Below are 27157 nucleotides of genomic sequence, written 5' to 3' on the forward strand. Positions count from 1 at the left end.
CACCAACAGGGTACAAGAGTTTCTTTTTCTGCACATTCTTGCCAACACTTGTTAAATTTCATCTTTTTGTTAATAGCCATTCTGACATGTATGAGATAGTATCTCATTGTGGTTTTAATTTGCGTTTCTTTAATGACTAGGGATGTTGAGCATTTTTAATGTATCTGTTGACCACTTGTATATCTTCTTTTGAGAAATGTCTATTCAGGTCCTTTGACCATTTTTAAATTGGGTTGTTTTATTGCTATTGAGTTATTTGAGTTCCTTATATATTTGGGATATTAACCCTTTTCCAGATGTATGGTAATATGTTTTGTCTGTGTCCCCACCCTAATCTCATCTTGAATTGTAGTTCCTATCATCCCCACATGTTGTGGGAGGGACTCGATGGGAGTTAATTAAATCATAGGGGCAGTTACTCCCATGCTGTTCTCATGATAGTGAGTTCTCACGAGATCTGATGGTTTTATAAAGAACTTTTCCCCTTTTGCTTGGCACTTCTCCTTCCTGCTACTATGTGAAGGACATGTTTGCTTCCCCTTCTGTCATGACCGTAAGTTTCCTGAGGCATCCCCAGCCCTGCAAACCTGTGAGTCAATTAAACCTCTTTCCTTTATAAATTACCCAGTCTTGAGTACTTCTTTATAGCAGTGTGAGAATGGACTAATACATATGGCTTGCAAATATTTTCTACCATTCCATAAGTTGTCTTTTCACTCTGATAATTGTTTCTTTGCTGTGCAGAAGACTTTTCATTTGATGTAATCATATTTATCTTTTGTTGTTGTTGTTGTCTGAGCATTTGGCATCAAATCTAAAAAATCATTGCCTAGAGCAATGTCATAGGGTTTTAGCAAGGGTTTTTCTTATATTTGAGCAAATAGCTGAAGCAAATGAGGGTTCAAGTTGTATGAATATCTGTTGATGAATGAAAGAGAATTTCAGGTTGAAAAATAGAGAAGGAAAGAAGAACAACATGAAGGTTTATCAGAGACGGTTAAGTAAATTATAGCCTACACATTTAAGAGAAAACTATGCATACATTAAGAAGGTTGATCTATATTAATACTTAGTAGCATGGAAAGATTTTTAAAATAATTTCTTGAGTTGAAAACAAGCAAGTGTACAATTTTATTCTATTTATATAAAAGTGTGTGTGTGTGCATGCATGCCTGCATGTTTGTGTGTGTGGAGGCAATGCATACATAGAGAAGTATTTAGAAAGATGGTTACAAAATGTTCACAAGGGTAATCTATTAGACATACACAAAAATAAAGATGATTGAATAATGTTTATTGTCTGTCTCTCTCACCAGAATGTAAACTCTATGAAAACAGGAACTTAGCTTTGTTCACTACTTCATTCCTAGTATCTAGATACATAGTGAATGAATCACAAAGGAAAGAAGAAAATATATTGCTTATACACAGACCAAATAATGGCTCAGATTACTGGAGTTCAAAGGCATGAAGGGGAACAAAGGAGATAACAGTAGATGTCTGAGCAGATTTGATTGGGCAGAGCTTTGAATCCCAGCATAAACCTGGACTTCAAGCTTCAGGAAATGGGTAGCCATTGCTCACTGAGAGGACGAGGTGGAGGATGGATTTTCTTTCTTTTTTTTTTTTAAGTGTAAGTATGGACTTTATTTTTTTAAAAGTCTTTTGAGAACTGCAAATTATGAAGTAAAAGCAGATCACTATGTAGAAATCTAGTGAATACATTTTGCCAGTGCATGAAAACTTTATCAAAGTTATTCATTTAACAAATTCACCCCATTCACAATACTCAGTTATAATGTTCTTTTTAAGGCTACTATACCTTTCTTTCAAATTTCAAACAATATTACATGTTATTCCCTCAAAATGAACTTTTAAACAACAAACTTTTGGCTCATAAGAATGGCACCTTCAAAAGGGGCGATTTCCACTCAGTCTCTGGTGGCATTATTCCAGGCTAGTTTCTTTCACCAGTTAAAAACTTTCAAAATGTTCACTTTTAACACAAAGTCTTTCCATAAAATATGTGGCTACATTTTCCCCCTTGATGACTACATACATAGATGGGTAGCAGCAAGAGAAGATGAAAATGAACAGGCAGTCATTAAAATGAATGGATCAATTGTATACAAGAAATATTTGGCTCATGGCAATTAAAAATGGCAACTAGGGTATGTTAATTGCCAGAGGCTTGAGTCATTACTGAATATGTTAAGAGAATGAAGCCAGTCCAGTATGACCAAGTAGGAATATACAATTGTCATTGCACTTCATTTGTCATAGCAAATGCTCTAAGCCAATAGGAAATCTAAGCTATATCTAGATTCCGAATTAGAACATGCTGACCTTTACATTTTCAACGGTTTTTACTGGGTTTAGTATATCAGTCATTTTCTTTACTCAAACTCCTTTACGAATTCTTTCCTATCAATCTAAGTGTATTCTGTGCATAAAATACCTTAAACGAAAAGACTTTTCTAAGGTTCATTTGAAAATGGTTGTATAAAAAAATAGCCATTTGTTTTGCCTGGAAAGATACAAACTAAATGCAGAAGTTTCTCAAGGGGAAAAAGCTCATCTTTCTTCTTCCCACTACCTCTGCCACATTTTGATTTCCGAAACATTTCAAGTCTGTTCTCCACGGCTTCTCTAAGGATAAAACCCAGAGAGCAAACAATTGAGCTTTAGGACATCTGGAGTTAAAAATGCAAAAAGAAAAAAGTTAACTGCAAGCAATGGTCCACATACTCAAGATTCATGTTAAATAAGTTCAGTTATTACATATGGGTTTTTCATTGATGAGTAGGGCTCTGGGCAAGGCATATTATCACACAAATCATTGCCTTTTGAGACTTTGGATACTTTCACAGTTTAATTTGCAAACAGAAGTTTTATAATAAATCATTTTTTAACCAAATCATATCTTGAAAACTGTTTATAGAAAACTCAGGGAATAAAGTGAACTGTTCATTGTGGAAGGCCTTAAATTATATTATTACAGTAGAAAATACAGGAGGTAGAAGATAACTGATAAGACTAATGCAACATTAGATTCAAATCTATACCTCCTGTAGCTACTTAAAACATGGTTTTAGAAACTAAACCCAACATTTCCAGCAACCATAGAAACAGTTAAAATAAAATTTGCCATGAAAGCCCTTATGTCATGCTTGATACAGGGAGGTAGGAAGATGTAAGAACCAGGACACATGAGACATGACATTTTATCTACAGCTTCTGTTTGTTTTACAGAGGGTGTAGTTTCAAATTTCAGTCACGTTCTTCAGCTTCAGATTCAGATCCTGCTTCAGGATTTTTGAACCACTCTCCAAACTTTCTCATTTGCTCAAGGAAAACACTCTTCCCCTTTGCAACATGTGTACCTTTATACCACTTCAAAATGGGCTCTTCGCTCAAGATTACAGCTTTATAAAAAAGCACCACTATTTTCTGGAAGGCTTTCATGAAATGAATGTTGTCATAGCAATACTCCTGAATCTTCAGTTACAGAGTCGGCTCAGACTGACCTTGAGTAGTAAAGGCGGCAAGTAGAGTGCTGTATTGCTTCAAATGCTTGACAGTTTGCTGTGCTACAAGCTCCTCTTTTTTGTTGCATTCCACAGACCTCATTACATTTGACCAGACTGTTTTGATGACAACTGGTTCTGGGATGTTGGTTTTTTTTCATCTCCTCCTTGACATATAAAATTATATCCTTAAATGGATCACCACGGGACATCTGTTCTTGAAGTTCTTTCTGGAGCTCCTTACAAGCTCTGATGGATTGCTAATTCCGAACATATTCCGAAAGCTCTTTCAAGCCTGCCTCAGTAAAATACTTTGTGAAGTGTTTAACGCTTTGCTTATTGGCGGGAAGAAGTTCCATCAGGCTATTATCCATGCTGACTTTCCGAAGACTTGAAGCTACTGCATTGATATCTTTTTCATTTATTCATGATTTAAAGAGCTTTACAGCAAAAGCTGCTGAAACCCCTTCTTTAACCAAATTCTCATTATAAAGGCTATTAAGAATGGATGTCATTAGCCAGAAGAACACCAGTCAACATAGCCAGTTTGTTCCTCTCTGACTCAAAAACCCTTTCAGAACAGCAGCAGCTTTTTTACTTCATCTTCACAACCTTTCTCCAGGTATTTGTAGTGCCTGATTAACTTGTTAAAAACCTGAGCAAATGCTTGCATGGTCTGTAGGTCTTCTTGGGCTGCAAACACTCAGACATCTGGATGCATCATGTCATCTGCCAGTGAACCACCTGGGGCCAGCATTCCATCAGCCACCAGAATGTCAATGAGTGTTTCTGCACATCGACGGTAATCAAGTTTTGTTCCAGAAAAGCATCAAGAAACTTAGCTACTGCTTCCAAATTAGTACCAGTTTCAGTTAAGCCTTGAATAATACAGTCTTGAAACTGAGTAGGGTCAACCCTCTCTTTTTCATCTCTTTTTCTGGTTTTAAAATGCTGGGCCTGATAGCGTTGGTTTTTGCTGCTTTTAATTACTCATAAAAGACACCCGAATTTAAGGCAAAGAGGAAAGAGCCAGAAATCCCCAGTGTAGCAGCAACTGCCATGGTGTCTCCTCTGCAACCAGAACCGAGGATGGATTTTCACACCACAGTCTAGCCTGATGGATGCTCTTCTCCATCTCACTACAAAACAAACTCTCCATGAATAAACAAGACATTCAGACATCTTTCAGGCTCCTAACTGATGGAGAGTTTTAAGCTAGTTAAGGCTTTAGGGCTTAACATTCACTTGCTGGTTGATGAAGGCCCAGAAAACAAAGTGAAAATGCTTCCGTTTCCCCATTTCAATCTGTGTGCCACCATCTGCTGCACTGATTCCCATGATGGCTGCCATGGTGAAGATAGAAAAGGAATGGCCCAGGAAGCCAGAGTCTCATTGATGCCAACACAAGAGAGACTCACAGCCCTGAGGTCAAGGAAAACTTTCTTTCTGATACTTTGTCTTAAGCAGTGCTGGGACTTTTCACTTTTTACACTAAAGCCTTGTGTAGACAAGCACAGGTCACTGAATTGGTTCCATGGACCAACCCTTTGATCACACCATGTGTGGAAATAATACTGCACTATTTGTCTTTTCTCCCTTTGAGAAGTCCTTAATTATTATTGAAGGGATGTTTCCTATTATTCGTCCTGTCCCCTTCGACTCAACCCCACCAGCAGACAGGCTGGTCTTCCTTAAATGCAAATGCTACCCCTTCACTCACTCGCCTACTACAGCCCTTCGTTGGCTGTACATTGCTGTTAGAATAATCATGTTGTCCTTGGCATAGCCTCCAAGGCCCTGTCTCTCTCCAGAACAGTGTCCACCTTAGGCCACCCTCTCTCTTGCCCTCTAGGGTCCAGCACACTGACCTTCCTTCAGTTCCTCAAACATGTCATGTTCCTTCCTAACTCAGACCTTTTCCACACTGTTCTTTATGCCTGGAATTGTACTCCTCCCTTCAGCAATCCGGTCAGCTCCCACTCATCCTTTACATTATGGTATAAATGTCACTACCTCAGGGGTGCCCTCCTCAGTGTCATGCCCCAGACCAGCCTGGGTAAATGTAAAAGAGGCTCCCATAGCATCTACCTAGAGCTTCTCTACCATAGCACATAACTCACTTACAGTTAAATAATTATTGGGCAATTATTTATTCAGCATGAGTTTTCCCCATTGGACAAACCAAGTTGGTCCCAGCATTGTGCTGCCATGTGTGATCTTTTTAAACCTTTTGTTTTTCAGTGCTATTCTCATCGTACAATGTCAGTAGGTTAATAATGAGCGGAGTAAGAGAAAGTGGAAACTATATTTCAACAAGTTTGGCTGTAAAGGGGAGGAGAGAGATAGGGTAGCAGCTGGAGGGCACTATGGAAGTATCTTAACCAGCTCAGGCTGCCATCACAAAATCCCACAGACCGTGTGGCTTAAACAGGTGAAATGCATTTCTTACAGTTCTGGAGGCTGGAAGTCGCAGCTCCAGGTGCCAGCATGGTTGACGCCTGGTGAACGCTCTCTTTCTGGCTTGCAGACAGCTGCCTTCTCACTGTGTCCTCATTTGGCGGAGGGTGGGTGGGTTCTGGTCTCTTCCTCTTCTTTAAGAACAGCAATCCCATTATGAGGACCCCACTCTCATTACTTCATCTAAAGCTAGTTACCTGCCAAAGGTCCCATCTGCAAATATCATCATATTAGGGTTTAAGTTTCAACATAATGAATTTCGGTTTTAAACATATAAATTTGGCAGTGGAGTGTCACAATTCAATCCATAGAAGGGATTAAGCAAAGTCTTTTTATGATAGGAAATCTTGAGCAGACTTAAACACTCATGGTAGATGCCAGCAGAGAGGGGAAGGAAGGATGAGGCTTCAGGAGAGATGGGATAATCATAGGAGGTGGGAGGAGAGAAGAAGCAGTGCACTGATGGAGAAGATGTCTTTGTTTGGGAGGATAGACACTGCTCCTGCTGTGACATGAGCAGAGGAGCAAAGGGCATGTGCAACTCCAGAGGACCTTTTCCATGTGGTGGCAATGAGCCAGAGAATTCCCAATGAATGGCTTCTTATTCCCTATTCGAAGTAATGTATGGGTATCTGATGAGGGGCTGGTGTGGCTTGTGGAAAATGGAGAAGGTTTGAAATAGATTCTGTGAAGAGTAAGAAACAGAGCTGCTGTGATACGAATGTTTGTGCCCACCCCCATTTATGTGTTAAAGTAATAACCCTCAAGTTGAAAGTATTAGGAGATGGAGCCTTTGGGAGGTCATTAAGCCTTGAGGGCAAAGTCCTCATGATTGGGATTAGTGTGCTTCTAAAAGAACCCAGGGAGTTAGCTTGTCTCTTCCGCCATGTGAGAACACAGCAAGAAGGCACCACCTATAAGCCAAAAAGCAAGCCCTCACCAGACATTAAATTGGCCTTGACCTTGGACTTGCCAGTCTCCAGAACTGTGAGAAATTCTATGTGGAGGGAGTAATAGCTGAGAGCCCTGGAATGACAGAAGGTTGTGGTCACAGTATGGGATGTTTAAGTGCAAAATTTCAGGGGAGGAGAAGTTCCTGTTGACACTGGAACAGTGTAAAATCTTAGGCGTGCATGACTGAAGTGGAGAAGGGGTAAAGGGCCTGGAAATTGAGAAGACCAATACTGCAGATCCCTCCTTCCAAGTCAGGGGTCCAGTTCTTAGAGTGAGCCCAGCTGGAAAGCAGTCTTCCTTACAAAACTGCACCTTAACAAGGTTTATTTCCTTCAGGAGGGTTGCTTGTGCCACAGCACTCGTTCCCCAAGTAGATGTTATAGGTGCCAAGGGAAATGGTCAGTCTCTCCCTCGCCTTCTCTCTTTTTACCTATCAGTGCTACATATCTTGAAGCTCTTTTGGAGCTACAGATATAGAAAAAGGTAGAGGAAGCAAGATGCTGTAAAAGAAGGGTCACACAGCCATTGAAAGCACAGAATTCAGGTGACATTGACATTTATCTGATATCCAATTCTTGCTCCTGGCTCCCAAGACTGAATGGAAATCTTTGCCTTATAACAACAGTGTTGTGGAAGACCTTTGGGAAAATCTTCCTTTAGGGCCTCTCCCTAACAACACTGCTACATGAAATCGAAACAAAGAAATATCTTTATATTGATATTCTGAATGTTTAAAAATAATATCAATAAGAAAATTATTCTTGGCATGTATTTACATACTTTAATCATTTATGTGGCCATATTGATCTGCAATACTTTATCACTGGTATTTCTATGATGAGCGCTTTTTTGATACACTTTAATCTTCATTTTTAGTAAAATTCTTGCAACCATTTTCTATATTATATTTATAGTTAATAAATTTGAAATTCTTAACACTTTTTATTACTCCTTCTAGTAGTCTCAGAACAAATGCTAAGAAAAGGAGGATATTATTTTCTGTTTCGTAATATTGAAATGTTTAACTTCCGCTCAAATATTTTTAGAGATTCTGTCACTTTGTCCCTTTTTAGAGACTGTTATTTAACAAATATTTTTATAAGACAAAACTTGTCAAATAAGTTATCTATGATTCTTTTGAATATTTTACCACATTTAGATCTTAGAAAGTAATAGGCCTTTGGCTGGGCGTGGTGGCTCATGCCTGTAATCCCAACACTTTGGAAGGCCAAGGAGGGTGGATCATGAGGTCAGGAGATCGAGACCATCCTGGCTAACACAGTGAAACTCGTCTCTACTAAAAGTACAAAAACAAAATTTGCCAGGTGTGGTGGTGGGCACCTTTAGTCCAAGCTACTCGGGAGGCTGAGGCAGGAGAATGGTGTGAACTCAGGAGGTGGAGCTTGACTATCACTAGAATAGCATGGGAAAGACCTGCCCCCATGATTCAGTTATATCCCATCAGGTACCCTCCACAACACGAGGGAATTATAGGAGCTACAAGATAAGATTTGGGAAGGGACACAGAGCCAAACCGTATCATTCTGTCCTGGCGCCTCTTAAATCTCATGTCTTCACATTTCAAAACCAATCATGCCTTCCCAACAGTCCCCCAAAACCTTAACTCATTTCAGCATTAACTCAAAAGTTCACAGTCCAAGGTCTCATCTGAGACAAGGCAAGTGCCTTCACCTATCCACCTTTGAGCCTGTAAAATCAAAAGCAAGTTAGTTACTTCCTAGATACAATGGGGGTACAGGTTTTGGGTAAATACAACTGTCTTCCAAATGGTAGAAATTGGCCAAAACAAAGGGGCTACAGGCCCCATGCAAGTCCAAAATCCAGCAGAGCAGTAAAATTTAAAGCTCCCACGTCATCTCTTTCATTCCATGTCTCACTCACATCCAGGTCTTGCCGATGCAAGAGGTGGGTTCCCATGGTCTGGGGCAGCTCTGCCCCTGTGGCTTTGCTGGCTACAGCCTCCCTCCTGGCTTCTTTCATGGGCTAGTGTTGAGTGTCTGCAGCTTTTCTGGGCACAGGGTGCAAGCTATCAGTGGATCTACCATTCTGGGGTCTGGAGGATGGTGGCCCTCTTCTCACAGCTCCACTAGACAGTGCCCTAGTAGGGACTCTGTGTGGGGGCTCTGACCCCATATTTCCTTTTTGCACTGCCCTAGCAGAGGTTCTCCATGAGGGTCCCACGCTGCAGCAAACTTCTGCCTGGACATCCAGGCGTTTCCATACATCTTCTGAAATCTAGGCAGAGATTCTCAAACCTCAATTCTTGACTTCTGTGCACCCACAGGCTCAACACCACATGGTAGCTGCCAAGGCTTGAGGCTTCTGCACTCTGAAGCAACAGCCTGCGCCATACCTTGGCCCCTTTTAGTCATGGCTGAAGCAACTGGGATGCAGGGCACCAACTTCCTAGACTGTACACAGCAGTGGGACCCTGGGCCTGCCCACAAAACCATTTTTTCCTCCTAAACTTCTGGGCCTGTGATGGGAGGGGCTGTTGTGAAGACCTCTGACATGCCCTGGAAACATGTTTTGCATTGTCTTGGGGATTAACATCCGGTTCCTTATTTATGCAAATTTCTGCAGCTGGCTTGAGTTTCTCCTCAGAAAATGGGATTTTCTTCTCTATCACATTGTCAGGGAAAAATTTTTTTACTTTTGTGCTCTGCTTCCCTTATAAAACTGAATGCCTTTAACAACTCCCAAGTCACCTCTTGAATGCTTTGCTGCTTAGCAATTTCTTCTGCCAGATACCCTAAATCATCTCTCTCAAGGTCAAAGTCCCACAGATCTCTAGGGCAGGGGCAAAATGCTGCCAGTCTCTTTGCTAAAATGTAACAAGAGTCACTTTTGCTTTAGTTCCCAACAAGTTTCTCATTTCCATCTGAGACCACCTCAGTCTGGACTCTATTGTCCATATCACTATCAGCATTTTGGGCAAAACCATTCAACAAATCTCTAGGAAGTTCTAAACTTTCCCACACTTTCCTATCTTCTTCAGAGCCCTCAAAACTGTTCCAACCTCTGCCTGTTACCCAGTTCCAAAGTCACTTCCACATTTTTGGGTATATTTTAAGCAGTGCCTCAATCTACTGATACTAATTTACCTTATTAGTCTGTTTTCAGCACTGCTGATAAAGACATACCTGAGACTGGGAAGAAAAAGGGGTTTTAATAGCTCCATTAAAAACTTATAGCTCCACATGGCTGGGAGGCCCTCACAATCATGGTGGAAGGCAAGGAGGAACAAGTCACATCTTACATGGATGGCAGTAGTCAAAGAGAATGAGCTTGTGTAGGGAAAGTCCCACTTTTTTTTAACTATCAGATCTTGTAAGACTTATTCACTATCATGAGAATAGCATGGGAAAGACCCGCCTCCATGATTCAGTTATATCTTACCAGGTTCCTCCCACAACACATAGGAATTATGGGAGCTACAAGATGAGATTTGGGTGGGGACAAAGAGCCAAACTATATCAGTCTTACTACAGCAAGAACTCATTCACTACAGTAAGAATGGCACCAAGCCATTCATGAAGGTTCCTACCCTATGGCCCAAACACCTCCCACTAGGTCTCACCTCCCAACACTGCCACATAGGGGATCAAATTTCAACCTGAGTTTTGGTGGGGACAAACTCAAGCCATATCTGTGTAAGTTTTGTGAATTTTGACAATTCTTCTTCTTCTTCTTTTTTTTTTTTTTTTTCCAAACTCTTGCTGTTGCCTAGGCTGGAGTGTGCAGTGGCGTGATCTTGGCTCAAGCAATTCTCCTGTCTCAGCCTCCTGAGTAGCTGGGATTACAGGTGTGCACCACAACTCCTGACTAATTTCTGTATTTTTAGTAGAGATGGAGTTTCACCATGTTGGCCAGGCTGGTCTCGAACTCCTGATCTCATGTGATCTGCCCACTTTGGCCTCCCAAAATGTTGGAATTACTCTGACCCAATTCTTCTTTTTTTTTATTGACAGACTATCACAACTTTTTTGGGTGAATTATGAGTTATATGGTTACCACAATTCCATGCTTGAATATCTGTTTTATAGAATTCATAATTTAGTAAGAACATTGCTTTTATCATGACACTATGTCCCTCCTAAATTATATTCATATTGTTGCCCCAAAATAAATACATTTAACATCAATGAAAATCTTTTAAGAAAAATTTCAGTTACATTCTCAATAATGCAAAATATTTCACTAAACAAGGATTTCCAAAAGCTTTATTTCAATTCCATCAATTGGATGAAAAACTCAATCCATTAGTGAGATTAACTGATCTTTTATTTAAAGCATGTGATGGCATTGATATAAAATTGGCCTCATTCAACTGTGCGCCAAGATTGTCTTCTGACAATGGAGCCAACACAATAACAACTGTCATGAACTTTTTGAGCATGGGTAAGAAACTATAGACTCCAAAATGAGTACAATTAATTTGAAAAAACAATTGTTTCATTTAAATGGAAACATCTGCTTTGCATACTGAAACTTAAATGTGCCTTCTGCTGTCCCATGTGTTAAACAGTTGTATCTGGACATAGTTTTTATTGAAATAATTACTAACTTCAGTAGATTTATAGCAAAATTCAAGCTTGTTACAATTTAACAAAAGTGTTTAGATTATCCTCTAGAGGAGGGCTACTCAACCTTTATTTCCTGCACTTATTGCATATGTACATAATCTATAAGGTTTTGCTGCTGCTGTTGTTTTTGAGATGGGGTCTCGCTCTGTCGCCAGGCTGGAGTACAGTGGCGCGATCTCGGCTCACTGCGACCACTGCCTCCTGGGTTCAAGTGATTCTCCTGCCTCAGCCTGCTGAGTATCTGGAACTATAGGCGCCCACCACCAGGCCCAGCTAATTTTTGTATTTTTAGTAGAGACAAGGTTTCGCTATTTTAGCCAAGCTGGTCTCAAACTCCTGACCTCAAGTGATCTGTCCGCTTTGGCCTCCCAAAGTGCTGGGATTACAGGCATGAGCCACCGCGCCCAGTCTTTAATGTTTTTCCGTTTTCCACTGACCCTACTGACTTCATGCATCTTGAAGATTGCAGTAAGAGCCATAGCAGAACTGCAGAAGACAATAAATAGCCCCCAAATATTTCTCCCATCAATACCACCTAAGACAGAAAAATGGACATTCCCTAGCAGTGTGTGCCACTATCCACTTTGTTTTCTTAGCAAGTGTTTTTGCATGCTTTCTTTGAAAAGGAGGGCTTAATTAAATTGGCCCAGGAAAGTACTGGAAGTAAAGAGATAAAGTTGATCGTCTTTCAGATTTACTGTGCGCTAAGGAGAGAACTCTGTTCACTTAACACAAACCTCACATGCTGCTAGACAAGACCATGGCAGAAGATGGAAATAACCAAATGGAGATCCAGCAAACTAACCCCAGTTTACTTTAATGCAAATATTAATGATATATCTTTTAAAAAAAATGAAAAAATCCAGGACAAATGCAAACTAGATGTGATGGCCAACCACATGAATAACCAGTACTATTACAGACAAAAGGGACACATTTTTACCCTACCAAGAACCCAACACAGCTCAGTGTTGTTGGGAGCCACTAACAATTGATAGGAGTTGACCCACTGGAGGAAACTCCCTAAATGAAGTTCCTCAGACCCTAGACGGTCTCTAAAGTGTTATTGACTTGGATTCATTCTCTTTGAAGAGAACCAGTGAATCTCTATAGTCTAAGTGCTTTTACATAGAGATTAGAAGAGTTCTTAACCAGAATTGCTGGTATCCAACGCGCTCCATTCACTCTCTCAAGGATGGTGACTAATGTTTGGGCCACATTGAATGTGCTGGGAGCTAGAAAGCTACACTGTCGCACACCTCTACACTTCTGATTTACCAGCCAAGTTCTTTGTTCCCAAGTTTGTCTAAAGCAAATCGCACTTGTTATTGTAACTATTAAAAATTATGGGCTGGGCGCGGTGGCTCATGCCTGTAATCCTGGCACTTTGGGAGGCCGAGGTGGGTGGATCACCTGAGGTCGGGAGTTCGAGACTAGCCTGACCAACATGGAGAAACCCCGTCTCTACTAAAAGGACAAAATTAGCTGGGCATGGTGGGGCATGCCTGTAATCCCAGCTACTCAGGAGGCTGAGGCAGGACAATCACTTGAACCCGGGAGGCAGGGGTTGCGGTGAGCCGAGATTACACCATTTCACTCTAGCCCTGGGCAACAAGAGTGAGACTCAGTCTCAAAAAAAAAAAAGTAGCAATTTATAGTAAACTGATGAAATGTGATTGCAAAAAAGAAAACTGCTCTTTCTCTGAAACCTACATTGAATTCCTTGGAAAGTCTTAAGAAAGGCAAGTCACGAAAACACTCATTAAAGTAGATATGGGTGAATCTGCTATCAAAATTGGGGTGGGAAGGGGATCCTAAAACTGTAGAAGGATTCTGCATTCAGATTTCTTCACATGTTTTAGGTTCTTGCTCTGCTTTAAAGAAACTCATCAAAGATGGTAAACAACCTAACAAATTATAGTAATATAAAAAGCATGTGTGGTGCTCTTCCGTGTACCAGACGCTGTCCCTTTACATATTCTTTGTCATCGGATCCTGTCAACAACCACACAAAGTAGGTAGTTTTAGGATTCCTATTGTACTATTAAATCAGCTGAGACCTGGAGAGGTTAATGTTTAGTAATTGCCCATTGTCTCATGGCTGCTAGATGGTGAAGCCAGGAGTAAATTCTGTAACTGTTTGGCTTCAAAGTCTATGCGTAGTCTACTTCATGTGCTTTGTTCCTGGAGCATAAATCTTGAAAGAAAAAGGTCAGTCAATAAAGGTTCTGGAGCAGTTAATCAGGTCTAGAGAGTGAACAAGTGACCACGAGTAGAGGTATACTTTCAGGAACCCAGAAGATTCTCCCGGCTCTCCCCCTTTACCTGCTACCTACATCTTCTTCCACCTTCTGTTGACTGAGCCAAAAATTATTTTTTATTCCACAGCTAGAGGGACAAATGACCCCTGGGAGAGGAGCCAAGGGTTCACAAAGTATATCTGCTGCATTTGGGGAAAACCTGACAGTGCCTTGTCAGCACTACAGGCAGAGCAATTACTAAACTTTGCCAAATTTGCAGCTGCTTTTATCAGCCTCTCTAAAATTCTGTAAATGATCAATGAAGTTGCTGCAAGTCCTTCCCAGTTGGGTCAGTGAAAGATAGAGATGTCTGAAGAAGTGTTCTAGGCAACAGAGTACCTAGGAAAGGGGGATACAAAATGGGGCCACTTTATACTTTGCTAAGTAACCAAAGGATCACTGTGGCCATTTAATGAGCACCTACTAAGTGTCTGGTACTTTATATGGATGGAGGTTAAGGAACTTGCCAAAGCCACATAGTCATAGCAGCAGAACTGGAATACAGGCCTGATGCTGGCTGGCTTCCCTCTCCCACCACCACCTCCCTGAAACTGTCACTGCCAGGGAAGAGCAAATGTCCTAGTGAGGACCTGCAGAGGCTGAGAGCTCAGAGTTAGGGCTGGACATGGAAGGGGTCTCGCTGAGGACCATGGTCTCACAGAAACCAGGTAAACCCAAGGTCCCAGACACAGTTAGAGGCTGAGAGCAGAGAGCAGGACCTGGAGCAAGGCCAGGAGAGAGGCCCGTCGCTGTCTTGTAATAACTCATTCTGCCACTTTCCATTATCGCAAAGATAATACACATTCTTTGTAGAAATGTTGGAAACCATGGAAAAATAGAAAAAAGAAAACATTTCAACCAACCAGAGGAACACTGTTAATACTTTAGTGTGCTATATCTTTTCAACTTCTCTGCTCTGGGAACATGCATTTTTTTTTAAAGATGGGACAAGATATGTTTTCCTTTACTAAATTGGGTAAACATTTTACCCACATTATTACAATTCTTTTATGGTATCATTTTTAATGTTTACAATATCATTTTAATGTTTGCATGGGTAAAATGAGGACACAAGACCCTAACTAGAATCTAATCCATTCGGGGCCAAATTTTAGACCTACCATTTCCTAACTATGTGACAAAACTTCTCCTGTCTCAATGACTCCCAGCCCCCAACTCCACACACCCACAGGCATAAAAATACAACCTCTTCCTAGGTGTGTTGGGAAGATTCTATGAGAAAATGAATTGAAAGCATTAAGCACAATGTCATGTAAATGTTAACGATTATCATTACTGTAATTTATCTAACAAATTCCCCAGTCTCAGACATTTGGGCTTTTCACGTTTTCACAATTACAAATAAGGTGCAAGGAACACAATTATAGATGGTGCTTCTCCATAATCATGTCTCAATATAAAATTACTGTACCAAAGAGTAAACTTTGTAAAAAGTTTATATACACTGTCAAACTATTCTTCAGGTGGTGTGTATTGATTTATAACTAATTTGATGGCCCCTTAAGGAAGTTGGTTATGAAATCAGGAACCGATGATGAACTATTAGTCAAGAGGCAGCGGGCAACCAGCTTTTGTAGATGACCCCAGAATGTGAGACCTGCTGAGAGAGCCTGCTGCCTGCTCTTCCTTTAAAAAAGGGGATGGGCCCTGGCTGGCATTGAATTAAGGGAGAGGTGGATAGCAGGTGCCAAAAGATATTGGAAAAGGCCTCAGTGGATCTATAAAAACCAATCCCATGATTTGCTTACTTGGATTGCTTTAATGTATTACTAATTATTGACAAGTATTTCTTAGACATTTTAATTTAGGTGCTATTTTTAAATTGTAACTAACTCAAAACAGCATACATGTATAATTTTGTGTTATGTGGAATACGTTGAATTTTCGTACTGTGACTATCCTTTATTCCAAGATTATGTCCTTTACATATTTTTTTCTTAGGTTATGTTCTTTTAAGTTGAAATGATGGTGATACTTGGTGGTAGGGTATTTCAAAGTCCCCTAATTGGCCAATAAAATTGTCTGCTTCCACTTTTAGCCTTAACTTTTATTAACCCCTGGAATCCATGTGTCTGGAAGCTAATGACCAGATGACACATAATCCAGTCTTTAAACTTTAATTTGTCCAACATTCAGTGAGTAGCTACTGAGTCCAAGGTGAACAGACATCCTTTCCCTGACCCAAAGAGCTCATGCATGGTCTTTGGATCAAATAGTGCAACACTAGGAAGGGCGTATTGGCTCTGAAGTGACAGGCTGGAAGGGTCAGAGAGGTATGAGAGCATGGGATCACAGTCCACCACAGGGTCCGTTACTCTTCTTAATTCTTTTTTTTTTTTTTTTTCTGAGAAAGAGTCTCGCTCTGTTGCCCGGGCTGGAGTGCAGTGGCGTGATCTCGGCTCACTGCAACTTCCGCCTCCTGGGTTCAAGTGTTTCTCCTGCCTCAGCCTCCCATGTAGCTGGGAATACAGGAGCACACCACCATGCCCGGCTAATTTTTTGTACTTTTAGTAGAGATGGGGTTTCACCATGTTAGCCAGGATGGTCTCAATCTCCTGACCTCGTGATCCGCCCACCTCAGCCTGCCACTCTTCTTAATTCTTACAGGAATTGTTTAACTCACTATTAAATATTGGAGCCTTTGGGGAAATAAAATTTACTACAACAAACACCTCCTCATAGGTGCAAAATACATATTTCAGGAATTAAAAGGACAAAATAGAACTAAATCTGAGACAAGAGTAGAGGTAAGATATTCCAGACCCCAAGTTTTATAACTAAGTGGAAGTCAACCATATGCTTTAAAAAATATTTATTAGGCAATTGTTTGGTTAAGAACACTCAAAGGAAGGAAAACCTATGTGTAGTTGCATATGACAGGTACGTGAAAGCTATAGTAAACTCTTCATTGACATTCAGAAAATCCCTAAAGAAAAAGAATTGCAAATCAAAACATCAATGACATTTATGACATATTATAACAACACAAATCAACCAAGTATGAAATTCTATACAGACATGGAATACATCATATATCAGTGAAACAAGGGACAAGGCTGTTCGGATTATATATATATATATATATATAGAGAGAGAGAGAGAGAGAGAGAGAGAGAAAGAGAGAGAACAAGTGTTTTCTTTCTCTTTTCTTTTCTTTTTTTTTTTGAAACAGAGTCTTGCTCTGTTACCCAGGCTAGAGTGTAATGGCATAATCTTGGCTCACTGCAACCTCTGCCTCCTGGGTTCAAGCGATTCTCCTGCCTCAGCCTCCTAAGTAGCTGGGATTACAGGCATCCACCACCATGCCCGGCTAATTTTTGTATTTTTTGGTAGAGATAAGTGTTTTTTATTATACTAAATCCATAGTGGTAAAAGTGAAAAAGATAATTTTTTTTTGTTGTTTGAGCTGAGAAATGTTTTGGATTTAAGATGTTAAAGACACAGCAAATCTTTCAAACCATTCTTCTTGAAAGCTTTCTCTGTGGCTGGGGGAGAGAAGAATTCTGGGGAGAATATTTGTACACATTTTGGTGGAACTTTCTGAACATTTACACGAGGCATGATTTCTGAGAGCTTTATTGGCTTGCCAGTTTTGAGGGTAGTTGGTAGTTCCTTGAGCAAAGGTATATCCTGTGTCATAGTATAAAGTATTAATTGGAATTCCAGCAAATATCCAGACAGTTGGGAGGGGAATAGACATGACAGCCTTTTTTTGTTTAAGGATGACGATATTTCTGTCAACAAAAAGCTAGCCTCTAGCATCCTGCAAGTTGGAGTTCAAAAGAGAAAATACAAAAACAAGCCTCATCCAAACTTTCCTCCTCACCTGCTTCAAACTCAGATTCTTGTCAAGACTAATATGATTGAATTCATTTAATGTGAATAAATAAGTGATGTTAGCTTAAAACAGCATCTATCACTAGCACATTCTTTTCTGCTGATTTTGACCAGAAGTTCATTCTCTAGATAAGAAAATATTTATGTTGTGAATTCACTGAATTAACATTTGTCACTAACCACCCAGTTAAGTCACAATTGTATCTATTCTGGCTGGCGTTGCAATTTAAATTGCAAAAAAAAAAAAAAAAAAAAAAAAAAAAAAAGGCTAATCATTAGCTGATGAACTATATTAGACATGGTTTATCTGTTACTGACATTATCTTTATCCTTTAATGACATTGTTTACAAGAGAGTCAGTGTTTGTGAAAACAGAAAGCTCTCTTCTATTCACCCACTGTGACAAGAAATTTTGACATGCAAATATGTATGTCATGTTTTAAAGATATACGTACTACTTGTTAAAAGACAAGAGAGTGTTTCAGGCACCAAACTTGCAAAAAAATCTCACAGTTTTTTTAACAGCATAACTCAAGTATGTGAATAAATAAAAAATAGAAAAAAAAAGCTAAAACTGCCAATATGGAACTAAAAGTTATAGAATGCTTGTAATGATATGAGATTCTTAATAAAAGTGTTGGCATGAAAAAGTGGAACTTCAAGTCAAATCTTATCACAACAACCTGCACCGCAATAAAAAGTTTTCTATAAAATGATTTTCAAGGTGTAGCCAGGCACTAGAGGTGTTTCTAAATCTCATTACAGTGAAACTTCTAATTTTGAGTAACTCATGGCAATGGATATTTAAAGCAATCATTTAAAAGTTCTTACTTATACAACAGTTACTCCATGTAATGAAAATGATCCAACACTTGATTTTGTGCCACAGTGTAAGCTGTGGTGACAAACACCTCATTCTCGATAACCAGGAAAATTGAAACACAGAGTAAAAAAAGATCACTTTACTTTCCCTACATTAATGAAGAATATATTGAGTGTAATTACTGCTAGCAGACACATTAACTGTGTCTACAAAATTGACCAGTTGTTGGAGGAACAACCCATCTTGAATTTATTTTGAGCCAAATGCACAGCAACACAATGGGATGAATAGCCAGCCCCTTGATCCAGTGTCAACCGGAGGTGTTTACTTTGCAATTTAAAGAAGTTATCAGTTGCCTGATGCAACAAAACACACAAGTGATTGCGAGCTCCTTAAGGATAAAATCCTTGGCTTATAAATTGTTAGAGTTTAGAACATATCAGGCACATACTAAATGCTTACGAAATGATGGACTTTTACAAACAATATTCCTCTTTTCCCTGAGTCTTAAATGATTTAAGGAGTATGATAAAATAAAGAAGTTACAAACAATAAAAAAGCAATGGTATAAGAGGACAAATTAAAGATCTCTTCCTCTAAACATATTCTCTGAGTTTCCAGATTAATGCCACTGAAGGACAGTGGTGGTCCCTACTACATTAACTACTCCCTGGAGGTGAATTAGGCCAAGACTAGACATAAACCCACAAGAGAGGAGGCTAAGCAATGAATTAAGGGTTGGGATTGTTTTCCTCCAAAGCAATCAACTATGTGTTGGAGGTCAAGGTTTTTTTGTTTGTTTCCTCTCAAGTAGGATGTATTTATAGACAAAAATTTTAAGGCTTCAGAAAGCTGAACTACCTTTTTTGGATTTACTGGGCCCTCTCCAGGACAATAATGCTCAATGCCCTAATTAGTATCCCATGAACTTAAATGAGTCAGTGTTTTTTGTTTTTGTTTTTTTAATATTGATGCACTCTTAGGAACTAACTACATAATCAGCTTGCTAGCATTCTGTAGTTAGACCACATTGGTGGTGCAGTTTTAGTGTCAGAATGAATCTCGGAAATATTTTTCTAGAGAAATAATTCTAATTATGATTGTGTTTGGGTGTTTCTATACTAAATAATCAATCAATTATTTCATCATGATTATCTTTCTTTTTGTTGAAGGAAAAACAGTCATGGCAGGAATTTCCCTAAATGGTTCTATCCATTCCATAGTTGTGAACCAATAACTTCATGAAGGAACTGTTTATATGACTAAGTATTGCACAGGATTATGAAAAAGTTATTACTCTTTGCATACTAAAGATATTAACCCAAATCTTTAGAATGTAAAGAGTTGACTGTATAGGAAGCAATGTCAATATAAATGAAAATTATATACTTATAACAAAATGTACAATATTTAGTTGAAGATGTCTATTCATTCATAATTACAATTAAGAGAGGATCTGGAAGTCCAGGTAATCATATCTATCAGGTAAGCAATGGGATATAAGCAGTAAAACTAATTTGGAGACAGGACACAGCATAGGCATTTTAAAATAAATGGTTATAAGATTTTTGAAAGTTTTCAATATCAATAAGCAGTAACATTTAGGGGATTCTTGGTTTTTCACATGAGCCTGCCTTCATCACTTGAATAATTTCTGTATTCATTAACTTTCTTATAAACTTGCCAGAGTACGTTACAAATTATTCCCTTATTCACAAATTGAAGCCTTATGATTGACTTAAAAATTGTTGTTAAGCCATATAAGGCAGTTTGTGATTACCCATAATTGTTTCATAAAGTTTCATTTCCTGAATATTAACACATGCAACTCAACTTAATTTAAAAATATATGTTACACATTTCATATCCATTCTCTTCTGAGCATACAGAACAGGACATTTAGTGTGATTTTTAGTATCCATCACTCTAAAATTCTGCTATGCGAACACCACTATAAAAACATTTTAGGGAAAGAGTATTTATTTTTAAACATTTTATATAAGGTGAATGATAATTTTGTATATACTCTAGAGCTGTGCTGTTCTAAGTGGTAACCTCAAGCTACTGGAAACTTGAAATGTGACTAGTGCAACTGAAGAACTGAATTTTTAACTATAACTAATTTTAAGTTTAAAGGGTTACAGTTGTTTCAGTTATTGGAAAACTTTTAAGTGTGTTTAGACAACTTAGGTTGTTGAATCTACTTTTTATCTGTAAATTTTATGAAATCTAAATACATCAAATATTACCAATGAAAACTTAGTGTCCAAATTGAGGGATTCTGTAAGTGTAAAAAGCATGTCAGATTTCAAAGACTTAGTGTGAAAAAAAGCATGTAAATTTCTTTTTAATAATTTTTGCATTGATCGCTTATGTGCCTCATGTTATATTTCTCTTGGACAGCACTGCTCTAGAGCTTTATGAAAATTGCTAGTTTTTAAAAGTTACATTTTAAAATTTGTATTATGTAATGTCATTCTTTAGACCAAATAATTTTGATGATTATGAAAAAGCAAAGCAAATTTGTATCTACCCTCCAAGACGTGCCCTAATTGCTCACTCTGCTCTACCTCCTTTCTCTGAATTGCAAAGCCCTCACCAGCACCCACAGCAGAATGCAAAATCATAGGCAGTGAATATGCAGAAATCATGTATGAGAGCACTGATAAGTGTGCAATCAAATCAAACTGCTCGCACCCTACAAATGATGTCTTTTTTTCCCTCCGAAATGTTTCCGGATCTATGTGTTCCTAATTCCAAAATTAACCTTCAGCTTCCTCCCAAGTTCTGCTGTGCTATGTCTTCTTGTTTAGAATAATAAGCGGTGACTGTACTCAGCAATGTGCTAGGTCATGTATTAATACTAGATTCTGTCCAGGCCCGAGAACTTTCGTCCTTCAGAGTGGAGAGCTTTCTCTGGGAGAAGGGTTCGAATCCCAGAAGTCTGAACACTGCCACCCGGTACTTCTTGGACATGATGTTGTACAGAATGGGGTTGATGGCAGCGCTGAGGTAGAAGAGGACAAAGGACACGAGGTTGCAGTACTGGCTGATCTGAGCAATCTCCAAGGAGCCAGGCTCAAAGGATTTGGAAAATAAATATCGTCCTACATGGAAGGGCAGCCAGCAGAGGATGAAGGCAAACACCACTACAGCTAAAAGGACAATGGGAGAGAGATAGTCAGCTCAAGAAATGTCATAGCAAATCACATTCTATTTTTAAGACTTTGTTTTTGTTTCATGGTCTATGACCACTGACTTCAGAGAAACATTGTGTTCTGCTCTTCCTCGTTCCAACATTTTAACAAAGATTCAGTCTGTCTGGACCAACAGTTCAACAATTTTTACTGAGCTTCCCAGTCTTTCCTATTTAACAACTATCTGAGTGATTTTGTAGTGAGTTGACATATTGACTCAACTGACTAGACCATTTCTTCACAATAGTCCAGCAGTTTTTATGTGTTAGACACAACACACACATTTATGAGGTAAAGTGGATGTACTCAACCATAGCTGTGTATCCGAGTCTCCTGGCACTTTTTAAAGCAATGCAGATTCCTTGAATGTAGTATAGATTCAGTCAATTTAAATCTCTAAGAGGGAGATCAGGGCATATGCTTTATCTTTTCTTTTTTTTTTTTTTTTAAGTTTCACAGAGGATTGAATATAGTCAGGATTAAGAATCACTGAGATGAATGATTCTATGTCACCTACAATAGATATAAGTAAGACATAAGTAAACCAACTCATATAAATTATCATCCATCCAAGTCTTCATTTTGCCCATGTAAGATAATTTTTAAAGATGTCTAAATGTTTAGATTGTTTTAAATTCAGAAATCAGGGAAAAATAATAAATAACTTTTTAGTCCTTGTAACACTTCAGTGATCTCTCAAATTGTCAAGGAAGAAGAAAGTTAACATTGGTGTTGAGACACCAATGAAGAAATTAATGGCTTGAAAATAAAACTGGAGGAAATTATTAAACTTACCCTTAAAACTAAGTTGTATAGTAGCAACCTAACTGCCACAATAACAATGTGAATCTCATAGGTGAGAGCTTAGGATCCCTTGGAGGACACTAGCAGGTTTATAACCTATGAGTCATATCACGAGAATCACTGGTCCAGAAAATAAAATCTTTGACATTCCTTTAATAAACTCTATCACTGTAATATGTAGGATCCAGGAATTGTAAAATTGGAAATATGAAATCATCCTGGAATGACTTCTAAGAAGCCTTAAAATATGCCAGTAAGTATGAAGTCTTGACTATAATATCTAAATAAGAAAATATACAGACCTTGGTTTTGAAAATGCAAGTAGAGTTAATATTTTGCTGGGATGTAAACACATTTATTATTACTTCCCTTGTACGAAACACATATACTTAAAGAAGCTGAATTTGTGCAATAAACATTCAGCACATCCAGTTATGACATTGTACCCAGATGTTCCTGAAGGGTCATTTGGGGAGGCAGTGAATTCTGTTGGTTTCCACAAAGTCTCCTTTCCTCCTGTTGGAGCTTTGTTTATTCTAGTTTATCCTTACCTTATCCTAGTGATACCTTATCCTATGATTACCTGAAGAGGCAGGTTATCATAAAAACAAATGAAACTTCACTGATTTGTCGCTGACTTCCTTATAAAGCTGTATAAACAGCAGCAGGGTAAACAGAATTGATGCAATTATCTGAAAAAATGCAGGGCAGAAAACAAATCACAATATTGAAAGAAAAATGAATCATCTTTAAGAGGGTTATCCAAATTGATCATGTCTTTGGTTGAATTTACCACTGAACACTTTCTAGATCCAAGCCCTGCTTTTCTTAATGTAACTTAGATATTCACAAATTCTATTTGAGGCAGGAAGTCAATCCTCACTTTTAACGCTTAAAGACCACAATAGACTTTTATAAGATAGCTCGATTTTAAAGTGGAGTTTCTGGCTGATATAAAATTTGTTTTAGGGAAATACAAATGTGGGACATTTTTCCGTGAAAGAAAGAAAGGAGAGACAGGAAGAAAGAGACACAAAGAGATAGAGACGGTAAGAAAAGACACTGACAAAGTAAAGGGGGAGGAGAGACAGAGACAGAGAGGTTGAGAGACCAAAAACATCACTCAGGAAAGCAAGAGGAGAGAATGCAGCTGGAAACCATCATTCTTAGCAAACTATCACAAGAACAGAAAACCAAACACCGCATGTTCTCACTCATAGGTGGGAACTGAACAACGAGATCACTTGAACTTGGGAAGGGGAACATCACACACCGGGGCCTATCATGGGGAGGGGGGGGGGGGGGGGAGGGGTTGCATTGGGAGTTATACCTGATGTAAATGACGAGTTGATGGGTGCTGACGAGTTGATGGGTGCAGCACAGCAACATGGCACAAGTATACATATGTAACAAACCTGCACGTTATGCACATGTACCTTAGAACTTAAAGTATAATAATAATAAAAAATAAATTAAAAAAAAAAAAAGAGAGACATGCAGAGAGAAAGAGGCCCAGAGAAACCGAAGAAAGAGGTAGAGACTCAGGGGGAAATAGAGATGGAGACTCAGAGAGAAGGGAGCAGACACAGGGAGAGGAGAGGATCCTCGAGAGAAAGCCTGAACGCGCGCTGAGACCCACCCAGCATTTTCACGGTTTGCTTGTGGTTCTGGTCCCTGAGCGAGGCGCCCACGACAGCATCGCCGCGCCTCCTCCGCCACAGCTTCCTGCCGATGAGACTGTAGAGGACCGTGAGGCAGAAGACAGGAAGGAAGAAGAAGATGCTGGACACCCACACCATGACCGTGAGCAGTCCAGAGCGTACCGCGAACTCGGTGGGGCGGCACTCGTTGGTGTCCCAAGGGTCGGTGCCATTCTCGTGCTCCACCCCGACTAGCACGAAGATGGGCCCGGCGCTGCAGAAGGCCACGGCCCAGATGACGAAGATGATCAGCTTCACCCGCCCCTTGGTGACCACCACCTTCGCCCGCAGCGGGAAGCAGATGGCGAAGTAGCGCTCGACGCTCAGCGCTGTGATGGTGAGCACCGTGGCGTAGGTGCAGCTCTCGCTGACGAATTGGAAGAGTTTGCAGAGTAGGTCGCCGAAGTTCCAGGGCCGGTACTGCCAGAGGCGAACGAGGTCCAGGGGCATGCAGAGGAAGATGAGCAGGTCGGAGAAGGCCATGCTGGACAGGTAGAGGTTGGTGGTGGTGCGCAACTCGCGGAAGCGCGACACCACCAGCATGGTGAGCAGGTTGCCAGAGATGCCCACTACGAAGAGCGCCACGCAGGTGGCTGTGACGCCCGCCAGCAGCGGCGCGGGGAAGAGCCGCAGCAGCTCGTCGCCCAGCGAGTCGTTGCCGGGGGAAGCATCCCACTCCAGGTCGGCCAGCGTGAGGTTGAACCCCGGCTCTTCGCTGGCCGTCGCGTTCCACATGTTGCCGGCTCAGCCGAACAGGCTCTAGGACGTGACTGCGCTGGGAGGCTGGACCCAGCTGGCTCCTGAGGAGGTCCGCTTAGGCGCGGGAGGGTGCGAGGGAGGAGCGGGTGCAGAAGCGTAGGGAGGATGCTTGGAGAAGAAAAAGAGGGAGGCGAGAGGCAGAAGCCGAGGGAGAAGGTGAGATGGGGACAGGGAAGAGGGAGAGAGACTGGTGGTCAGTGGGTGAGACAGTGACCCACTGCTTTCTCTGGCACCTCCCCTTTCCCCCATCTACTCCCCCAAAGTTTCTCTCTCCCAACCCATCCTCCGGTCGGCACCCACACGCATACCTGTCATCACCCCTGCCTTGCATTTGCGTTCTCGCTCCAGTTGCATCTCGCACTTCCCAAAGCGTCCCAGCGAATGGGGACTGGAGGGACCAGGCGCCGTGAAGCGGGAGCGTGAAGAGCTCTCTCCGGAGCCCTGGGTGATGCTGGACTAGTGTGCCCCGGAAGGACAGGTCACACCCAGGGGTGGGGGTGAGGACATGGTGGCGGTGGGGAGGACACCGGGACACCAGCAGCTAGGACCTGATTTCTTCCTCCACAAGGCTGCAGCTGGCTATGGCACTGGTGGGAAGAAAAAGCGAGCTTGCCCAACTCGACTTGGGAAGGGGGACAGAGAGCGAAAAGAAGGACCTTGTGTTTGTGTTCATACCGGTGAGCACCAAAGAATAGTCTCACGTAGTTCTAGGACCCGGGTTCAGCAATGTGACTACTTGTCCAAGGTCACACAGCGAGCTGGAGACTCGGGGACCAGTGTTGGATCTCCCACCTGGTTGGGACTTCTGAGCGCATCGGGGCAAGATATGTGAATAAACCCTGTCCTGAATCCCAGTCCTTTGTATCACTTGGTGGTGATTGATAGAGAGTCTGATGTAGGGGATATGACTTTTGCTTGATGCAAACCTGGTGGTGGGGTGCCGAGGGTGGTCGGGGAGGGAACAGGAGAAAGGAAAAAGGCAGGGTTGGAAGTGTGTGGAGCCCGCAAGTGAAGAAGAGGCTATGAGGCTGGCGCGTGGAGAGTGTGCAGGAAACATTTTTTGAGGCATAATTGAGAGAGATCAGCCATTTAGTAGCCGTATTCTCTTGGGCAAGGTCTTCAACCTCCTGAGCGTTACTTCTTTTTCTTTGAATTGCAGTGATTTGTGCGGACCACTGGGGGTGAATATCAAGTGTCAGGGACCACCGGAGGCACTCAATAAATAGAAGACGCGTTGCTGTTGAGAAGTAGAAGCTGTGTTGGTGGTAATAGGTCAAAGGCCACCCCTACACTAGCGAGGTGACCCTCTGGATCCGGTCTGTGCGTCTGCTGCTCAGAGCCAGAAATCGGCACCCGAAGACATGAGACTGTCGGTTGCCAGAGAATTCACAAATCCGACCGGCCCCTTCCGGCCCACCGACCTCGGGACCGCCCCAGGAACATGTTCAGCACCGTGGCCAGCGCCACATCCATCCTATGGCAAAGCGCCGCTGGAGGAACGGCTTCGCTGTTTTTTCAACTCGCGCTTCTAACGCTTCAGTCCTACCCCACGGAGGAGCAGTGCACACTCCCACGAAGCACAGGCCGGCGTTAGCCTCTACCTTGACCATACACATCGGCGCTCACCCGATGAGATCCCACGTACTGTATATGAGAGAATTTCCCCCTCAGTTGAATGCGTTTGTACGTGCCTTTCAGTTTGCACCTCTACTACCTAAATTGTTAATACTTAAAAGTCCACAAAGACCTAGAACTGAATGGGTGCACAAGTGCGTGAACGACTCCATACAGTAAGATACTACATGAGAGAAGTTTGATACAAGAAATTTAACATAGTGGCTTGGTTGCGTCTGGTGTGTTAGACATTGGACCAAATTGAGTTTTGTTTTGTTTTGTTTTGAGACGGGCTCTCCCTCTGTCGCCCAGGCTGGAGTGCAGTGGCGCCATCTCTGCTCACTGTAACCTCCGCCTCCCAGTGTTGGATCTCTCACATGGTTTGGACTTCTGAGCGCCGAAGTCCGGGTTCAAGCGACTCTTCTGCCTCAGTCTCCCGAGTAGCTGGGACTACAAGCGTGTGCCACCACGCCTGGCTAATTTTTTTGTATTTTTAGTGCAGATGGGTCTTCACCATACTGGCTAGGCTGGTCTCGAACTCCTGACCTCGTGATCAG

General features: G+C 41.0%; 1 protein-coding gene and 1 pseudogene across 1 annotated transcript; both read right to left on the reverse strand.

Moving 5' to 3' along the window:
* Window positions 1-3480: 3480 nt before the first annotated feature.
* LOC126948359 (eIF5-mimic protein 2-like) lies at window positions 3481-4521 on the reverse strand (annotated as a pseudogene).
* Window positions 4522-19297: 14776 nt separating this feature from the next.
* GHSR (growth hormone secretagogue receptor) lies at window positions 19298-25005 on the reverse strand. The gene is made up of 2 exons (XM_050780068.1): window positions 24167-25005; window positions 19298-21681 (listed from the first exon to the last, which is right to left on the reverse strand). The coding sequence occupies exons 1-2, from the start codon at window positions 24960-24962 to the stop codon at window positions 21377-21379; spliced, it is 1101 nt and encodes a 366-aa protein (XP_050636025.1). The 5' UTR covers window positions 24963-25005; the 3' UTR covers window positions 19298-21376.
* Between the last annotated feature and the right edge of the window lie 2152 nt (window positions 25006-27157).

This window comes from Macaca thibetana, chromosome 2 (assembly GCF_024542745.1).
Source record: "Macaca thibetana thibetana isolate TM-01 chromosome 2, ASM2454274v1, whole genome shotgun sequence".
NCBI lineage: Eukaryota > Metazoa > Chordata > Mammalia > Primates > Cercopithecidae > Macaca > Macaca thibetana.